The sequence below is a fragment of the Poecilia reticulata genome, linkage group LG3 (assembly GCF_000633615.1).
Source record: "Poecilia reticulata strain Guanapo linkage group LG3, Guppy_female_1.0+MT, whole genome shotgun sequence".
In the NCBI taxonomy this organism is placed as follows: domain Eukaryota; kingdom Metazoa; phylum Chordata; class Actinopteri; order Cyprinodontiformes; family Poeciliidae; genus Poecilia; species Poecilia reticulata.
Genome location: NC_024333.1, coordinates 19,271,350 through 19,280,136, shown reverse-complemented (window position 1 = coordinate 19,280,136; position 8,787 = coordinate 19,271,350). Strand labels below are relative to the sequence as shown.

Genomic DNA, 8,787 nt, shown 5'->3' with positions numbered 1-8,787 from the left:
TTTGATGGCACGCTGAAGAGGTAATTCAATCATTTGATTCAGATGTGTTTGAGCACAGATGTATCTGAAACCTGCAGGACGGTAAATCTACAGGACTAGATCAAGAACAGCAATGATACCTTGACATTAAAGCGAATATTGGTAGTGTGTGTAGACTCCCAAGTCCTGCAGAACAAACTCGGCAGAGGGATACAGGAAGTAGTCTTTTTCTGGTAGAGTTGCCTTGGGACTTGATAAAACTGGACATACACCAGCAGATGACATGGTACCTATAATCATCTCCGATTCTGAAAACCTTCACGCTGGACTTCAGACAAGTTGGATTATCTTCTCCTTCAGACTCCCAAGATATTTATTTTAATTTTTGTTTTTTGGGGGGTGGTTGTTTTTATCTGAGGGAGGACTTTGGACCACTGTTTCTCCTCTACTTGTGCATCTCTGGTTCAGAAGTGTCTCAACTTGAGAAAAGCAGTATAGTAGTCGTTACAGTATAGTTATACTATAGTAGTTATAATTCATCTGCTATAGAACAACTGCAGTCCATGTGTTCAGTGAACCTGGCCAAAACTATTGAATGGCTTTGGTTTACAGTCCACAGTCATATTGATATATAAAACTAACAGGAATTTCTTCTTTGTAATGAAGATTCATGTCTGGTTATTGGACAGCGGCTAACAGTTTAGGAAGCAGAAATATGATTTTTATGCAATTTTTTAGCTGCAATTTCAATTATTTTTACTCGGGTTGTGTACATGTGCCATGTAAAGACTGACTTTAGTTCTTCAGTCACACTGGTCAAATGTTTTTCTCATCCTCGATGGATTTATTTCATTTAATCTAGACTTCTCCTTATATTGTAAGCTTTTTATATTCACTTTTTTTTTTTTACTATACACTATATGTTTATCTCTATATCCTGTAGTTCAAATATTTCACATGTGGCTCTCTTCGAGGTTTACTGATCCCTCAATGTGGTTTTCCACTGAAAGTTAAGTGCAAACATTTGCAGATTAGGATTTTTTGCGTTCAGGGTCGTTTTGAAGAGCAATTCAACCCCAAACGGCCCTTTATCACAAAACCACTCGTTCCACTCACTGATCCAATCTCTTTCCAAAGTTTTTAAACATTTGATTGTTGCAAACCTGCGTGCCAGTACTGCCTTTAAACGGCCCTAATGGAAAGCTCTTTATGGTGGAGGTTGATCTATAAAACAGAGCATTCTGGATCCCAGCTTACTATGAAGTGCTAAATAAACAAGACGAAGCTTCAGTTGCGTAACCCTTCTAGTGTCTTCAGGGCAAAGTTGTGAGTTTCCATTTGGCCTGGATTGAATTATTTTATCAGGTCTGATGGAGCTGAGAAATGAATAACTGCTCTGAGGGGGGGAAAAAAGCACCACAAAATAAAGTTTTTAAACAAAATTTTCAACAGCTGCCAAAAAACCTGCTAACTTAGGACTCTCATTTGCAAATTAAGGATTTTTAGAGCTAAACAACTGGTTGTTAAGATACACTAACCAAATATCTAAACTGTTAACTTGTTACCGAAGTCATTTTTCTTGGACTTCTTACTTCCTCTGCATGGTCTGGTTATTTTCAATCGCGTCCTCCGTCAGTTACAGGTATGCGTGACATTTTTCTGTCACCAGGCCCCTTCGCAAGTGTTAAACCCATCCAGCTCATATGTGTTTGGTTACTTCGGAGCATATTTTGGTTGGTATCCAGCCAGGCTGCTTTTAAAGACCAAATGTGGTTTGTTCTGACAAGAACTGGCTTTCAAAAGATGGCTTCACAGAGAAGGACAAAACATCTTCCATATTTTCTCAATTCCGTTTAAAACGGCAAATAAACATTCAAAAGAAAACTTATAAAATAGTACACATGGTCTCATTTAAAAGGCTTTCACAACATCCACTGTCAGGGGTGACGGAGATGCTGGTACTCGTTTCCAGCAGCCGTTGGGCAAGAGGCTGGGTACACCCTGTCTGGTCGTCAGTCCATCACAAGACAACGCACATGGACAGAGACAGTTAAGGACAAATTAGATCGATCTAGCAGCCAAGCTTTTGAATTGTGTTGAAAATCACACGAGGAGAACAGGCAAACTCCATGAAGCAGGGACACAACCCAGGACCTTCTCACTGCAAGACAGCGGTGCTACCAACTGCACATCTGTGCAGCCCGAGCCATGTTTAACTATATTTCTTGAAATTAACCATCTGGTTGTGGTTACTTACCCAACAAATTATGCCACCACTGCCTGCTAGCGACTCCAAATGATGTTTAAAGAGAGCTCATGCTGCGTGCGCCACAGTTTTGGCAGAGTCTGCATTGAAAGGAAAGGTTAGGCTTCAGTTTGCTGGCGGTCACCAGGACCGGGCGTGCTACTATAAAAGTCTGAGATGTTTTAAAAGGAAAGCAAACAGATGGTAGAGGAAAAATGTGAACTGTTTGGGTCACACATCTAATAGCCTTACGCAGGGAGTGACACGAAACTGGGTCATCTCCTCCCTTTTTTCTTCTGTCCAACTCTCCTTCTCTGTATCTTTGATCCATGTAAAGATCTTTGTCCTTTTTTTAAATTTTCTTGCTAAGATTGATTTTCCTTCATGTATCCTTCCAATGAGTTTAACACTAGTGGAATACAGTCAATTGAATCAGCTGCAGATATGATTCCCCCCCAATATTACAAGCATTTATGAAAATAATTCAAAAGCAACGTAACAACTTACTCCCTGTTTTTAGTTGGGTTTTTTTTTTTACGCATAAACCAAACTACAGAAGTTTATTATTCTTTGACCATTTGATTCTCTTGTGCAGCAAATTATAGGAAAAAATATAGCAAAAAAATAAATAAATAAATAAATAAGGTGTGTAAGCAGCAGGCTCAGTCATGTGGAGAAAATCCATTCATAAGTTCAGGTCATGGATTCAAATAGGTGCTTTACCACACAAAAAATGTATCCTACAACCACTGCATCTCTTGTGTTTAATGGTAATGGCATCACTGCTTCATTTGACATGAACCCCTCAGAGGATCTATGGCGTACCGTCAAGAGGACGATGGGAAACCAGAGCCAACAAAGCAGAAGAACTGAAGCAACCCGGATTACTTTAACACGGCCACAGGCCGACTGCCGCCATGACACAAAACGATGCAGCAATCCACACAAAGTACCTGAGTGCACACGCTGCACAAGCACATTATATGCTCGTACTTTTCAATAGGTCAATGTTTCTGTATTATAAATCCTTTAAATGTTCAACTGTAATCAAATTTCCTTGTAAACTCGATGTTTTGATCATATCTGTAAGCCAAAACTGGACAGCAATAAATTATTGAAATACGCAAGTCTGACTGTAATAAATCCATAGGTTTGACTTAAAATAGGACTGAAATTAACAACTTGCTGAATCTATATATCTCCATATATATATATATATATATATATATATATATATATAGCTAGAGAAGGAGACCCCTGATGAGCAGAGAGAGAAAAAAATGACTGTCTCCTCTGCGCACTCCCCAGCCTCCCCCTTGTTCTTTGGCACACGGCGGGTTTTGCATTCGCTGGGGGAGAAAAAAAGTAAAGAATCAGAAGCTGTGAGTAAGTATGAGCTAACAAATCAGGAGCGGGCAGAAGTGTAACTTTGCAACAACTCGTCATCCAGTGATGGGGGGGATATAACTGCCCGCTGCTGATCTGATTCTTTACTTTTTTCTCCCCAGACACCAGCGATGCAAAACCCGCCGAGTGCCAAAGAACAAGGGGGAGGCTGGGGAGAGCGCAGAGGAGACAGTCATTTTTTTCTCTCTCTCTCTCTCTCTGCTCATCAGGGGTCTCCTTCTCTAGCTATATAAGGCGCTCAGTTTCACAGAGGTAACACAGTTTCCTACGAGCCGCGGGAAAATCGCCAAATAGCAACAGCAGCCACAGCAGCCACAGCAGCCGGCTCCTCTAATAAGGAAACAATCCAGCCCTCCAGCCGCACACTGACCGATATCTTCCAGCAGCTGCACAGAGACAGAGGTGAGACATTACGCACATTACGCTTTTAATGTTGAGGCCACGTCTGATGTCGTGACTGTAGTGCTGTTGAATGAGAGATGTGCTCAAGTTTGGAAACACCAACGTTTATATTTTATGCGTGGATGCAAATGAAGCTGTTAGACACTGACGGTCGTTTTCTGCTGCCACCAGGTGGAAATTGGATGGAGAAATTCAGTGATATGTTGCTGTAGAATGGTGGGGGGGGGGGGGGGGGGGGGATGCCATACAGTCGCTGCTGCTTGTAAACCTGTAAAATAAGTAATGAACTTTTGTTTTTAGGAAAAACATCAAATAGAACTGATTTACACGTTTAAAAATGATAAATGAGTGAAAATGCAAAAAAAATAAAAAAAATAAAAAAATAAACATGCGTTTATTCAAATTTCCTTGTTGGATCAGCTGCTCTTAAGGCAGACTTCCTCCTTGGATCAGCCCAGGAGTGATTCCCATAACAGAGTTGTGCACATTTCTCTCCCGAGTCCTCTGCTCCGTCTGTCACTGTGGTATAAAATTCATGAAAGCCGTGAGAAGGGCCCAGACAGAGAAGCTGGTAGGGCTTCAGTGGGAAGAAGACATGGCACAGGCTGAGGAGAAGGGTGTGGTGCCTGGGCTGCCCGTTGGCTCGGCCTCAGTGCCCCGAGCTGGCACGGCATGTTGACACCGGCGCCAGACCTCAAGCTGCCTTTTCAGCCAGAGGGAAAAGGGTGAAGGGATTCAAGGATAAGAGCAACCAGTGCAAGCTGGAACTTAGTTGATTTATTTATTTTTGTTCTTCTCTGGTCACTGCCTGACTGCCTCCCCTCTCTACAAAACTTTCTGATGTTTGCTTTGGTTTATAAGTCTTTGGACGTCCTCCTGTGTGGCTGCAGCCTGGCGGGAGGATTTCATGTGCAGAATCAGCTCCACGCAAGTGTTCTGCCCAAACACGGTTCACTCAGGTTAAAACCTGTGAACCTGATCTCGGGTTGTCCTCCCCAGAGTCGGAGTACTTCTCTGTGTATTCTGATGCCACAAATCCATCCTGTTGACACCATAAAAAAAAAAAAAAACGTTATTAACAACAGAAAGTGATATTAGTCTGCATTAAGTGCAACTGTTGAAGGTTTTCAAACTAGGAGATAAAGCAGTTCGTAAACATCAAATTTTGGAGAAATATTACATCTGATCATGGTACATCTCTCTGCAGTTTGTACATTCATGCATGGAATGTTTAAAACAGAGCATGCCTCCATTTTTATGAAAGAACTATCAAGCTATACTTAAAGCATCACCAGTTTATCAAACAAAACTTTTCACTCTGATCTTCTCTAGATGGACTAAACTTAATGCAGGCACTTTGTTAAGATTAGAATATCAAATACAATTTATTTTACTAGCTGACTCTTGTCAGGTTTTCCAGCCATGCAGCCAGACAGAGATTTGAAGAGGAGCAGCAGAAGCAAATGAGGCGGATTAGCAGTGCTTGACAACAGCTGATGGGTGTCATCCAATTGGCGTCAACATGTTGCTGAGGAATATTGCCTCTGCTGCCTGGTTATTGAGCTATTAGATTGTCATGACAGTCACACAGTCTTCAGTCAGAAGCCTCTTTAGATTTGTTGCAAGACTGTCTGTTACTGGAAATCCTTCCCAGAACAACTCCGCCCACAATGCCTCTTTAGAGATACTCATAGGATTTATGCCAACATTTAGTTGCCCCTTAGGATAAATAAAGCATTTCTGAATTGAATTGACTCTAATATATGAGCCTCATATTGTATATTGACTCATTTCACACCAAGTGAAATATTCTAAGAGTTTCTGTCAGGTCACGTTAATAATTGTGGCTTACAGGTGTTAAAAATCCCAGATTTTGTTTGTCCACAAAATTTGAGTGTTACATAGGAAGAGCCACAGTTGCTCATTATTGAAGGAGCTGGCAAAGAAAATTGAGTGGAAGAAAAAAACCTTGGTAAAGACATTGTTGGAGAATATCCAGAGAAAGCCGCAGTCTTCAGATGACTGTGAAGCAAATTCCATTAGACGGGACGGTTGCTCACTGACTCACTAAATCAGCTTTCAGATTGCAGTTAAGTTTGCATTTCATTTGAAAATCAACTCTTGAGGAAGAATGGAGAGACACAGAATCAAGAGGCTTACTTGAGATCAAGAGAGTAAAGTTTCCCAATCAGAGATGACTTGGGAGGCCATTGCACCTGTTGGAGATGTTCACTGTATTTTATCAAGTCCAAAAGCATTGTGGATGTTTGTCAGCAAATATTAGAGCTTCACATTCTCTCTTATAACAGAGATGCAGGTTACATTTACCTGCAGCACGTAGGAAAAGCACAAATATCTGCTTAATGATGGTCATTTTATCATTGCGCTTGATTTGCCATCAACTCACTGACCTAAATCCCACAAAGAATCCACGGCTTGTCTGAATTGTATCAAGCCATGGATACAGTTCTGCAGAGTGGGTCTACAGACACTTGGAGGCAAATGTCTGTAGACCCACTCTGCTCTCTCGTATTCCAGGGAACAGTTTGGGTTTGCATTGGTAAAGGGGTGCGTTGGCTTTAAAGCCTGCTGTCATTAAATGAATCTGAGCGTCCATAACAGATCAGCAGAGCCACAGACTGATCACCTAAATGATGCAGTAATCTATGCAAAAAGGGCATCGCTCAAGTGTTTAATGCTTACAGTATATGGCCCTTCTTTTCTGTAGGCTAACATTTCTGTATTAAAAATCATTTTTATTAGTTTTAATCTTGTGTGAAACTGAATTGTATGGTTGTTGTTTTTTATTAGCTGTTAGCCATAATAGGACCAAAAATAAATGCTTGAAATAGATTCTATGTGCTTAAATAACTAAATGGGAAAATAAAGAAGGTTTTTCTGCCTGGTAGGAGAACAGGAGGGAGTAAAAAAGAAAAAGAAGTCCATTATTTCCTAAATGCACTCTGTTTTACACTGGCTTCGTCCACTCATGGAGAGAAGGCAATGTTAGAGAAGATTTTAGTTTTCACAGTTTCTTGGTAGCAGAGTTTATGACATGTCTGAACAAATGTAACATCTACCGCTTATCTGTCAACTCTCCAGGTTATTTGGGCTCCTGAGGAGGTTTATTACCCCAGACAGCTTGCGTATCAGAATGACCCACTCTGCTTCGTCTTGCCTCCTCTTCCTCTCCCTCCTGATGCGTTGCGTCACTGACTCGTCTTCGCTCTTCCTGCCGGATTCCAAGGAACTGCGGCGCCTGCTGAGCCGCTACGAGCAGGAAGCGGACCACAGCGGCGTTAGCTCCACAGCTGGCAACAGGACAAGACGAGCCATCCTCTGGTCTGACCGGGAGGAGATCCTTCAGCTGCACAACAAGCTGAGGGGCAGCGTTTACCCCACCGCCTCAAACATGGAGCACATGGTGAGGTCTGACACGTAAACGCCCATTAAACAGGAAAAAAAAAAAAAAAAGAGATCAAAAGTTTAATCTGCTGGAAATTGAAGTGTCAGCAGAAACAAACGCCGTAACAGGGCTTGTAATTAGGGGGGTTTAAAAGGCTTTAAATTGTCCAGAAAGGTGGAGGTGGTGTAAAAACAATCTTTTCTCTCTGCTGGAAACATGGAGTCATAAAGGTTGACCCGCTGCCAGCCTGCTGTGCCAGTCTTTTACAGGGAGCGCTTTAATGCTGACTCCGTCCTGCTACCTGAAAACAGCTCGGCTGTGAAGAGCGCGGGAGGGCGAGGGAGAGAGGAGGAGGCCGGCGGTGAAATCCAGGGACTCGTGGAACATTTCTGGGTGAAGCAGGAGAGGGATTATTGTTGCTACATACAGAGGATTTCTCAGAACTCTGTGATGTTTGAGGTTGGGAGAAGCAGCAGCAGCAGCAGCCTGTGTGTCTTGGGACTGTGGTTATGGTGTGGAGGCAAGTGTCTGTAGACCCACTCTGCTCTCTCGTATTCCAGGGAACAGGCAGTGTGTGTTTGCATTGGTAAAGGGGTGCGTTGGGGTTATAGTGGTGTCAGTGTATATGCATGCTTTAGTGACCACCAAAAGCCTGGAAATTTACTGAGGGGATGTCCTTTGAGGGCCCGGGCAGCTGGGAGCCCTCGCTGCTTTTTCACTGTTGGAGTCAGGTGTTGTTTTTATTTCTCTCCTCCCTTTGACTAATTCAGCTGTGATTGCTGTGAATCTGTTGGGGCTGAAGTCAAACATCTTTACACGTTGACATTTAAACTGTATTCGGCTCAGTCGTCTCTCGAGGAAGTGCGTTGGTAAAGGTCTTGAACAGATTTAGGCTAACGGCTTGCAAAATTAGAACGTATTATTATGGGAAAATCTGTCCATCTGTGAACCAAATTGCATTGTGTCTGATTCACGCAGGTTTGGGACGATGAGCTGGAGAGGTCAGCCACTCACTGGGCCGAGGAGTGTCAGTGGGACCACGGACCTCAAGACCTCCTCATGTCGATTGGACAGAACCTGGCAGTTCATTGGGGGAGGTGAGGTTCAAACCTGTCATCTGGATGAATGTCGTATTCATTTTGGGTTATTGATAATTTTTTAAACTGCTGTTCATGCAGACTTTTTTTTTGGTTTTTCATTTGTTGTATAATTATTCCATCCTGGTAAAAGTTTATATAAAACATTAAACTCCCTGAATTAATGTGGTCTTCTTGGTCACAATGCATACATTTAGTCCTCCGACTGCAGCTGTGTCAAATAATAATACTAAGTGCTCAGTATATATATA

At 42.2% G+C, this 8,787-nt stretch overlaps 1 protein-coding gene across 1 annotated transcript in view; it reads left to right on the top strand.

The window, feature by feature from the left end:
- Window positions 1-3,693: 3,693 nt before the first annotated feature.
- Window positions 3,694-8,787, top strand: part of crispld2 (cysteine-rich secretory protein LCCL domain containing 2) — a 16,187-nt gene continuing 11,093 nt past the window's right edge. Inside the window, exons 1-3 of the mRNA XM_008405341.2 lie at window positions 3,694-4,033; window positions 7,136-7,457; window positions 8,418-8,536. Of these exons, the coding sequence (XP_008403563.1) occupies window positions 7,188-7,457; window positions 8,418-8,536 (389 nt within the window). The 5' untranslated portion in view covers window positions 3,694-4,033; window positions 7,136-7,187. The remainder of the gene's footprint in view (window positions 4,034-7,135; window positions 7,458-8,417; window positions 8,537-8,787) is intronic.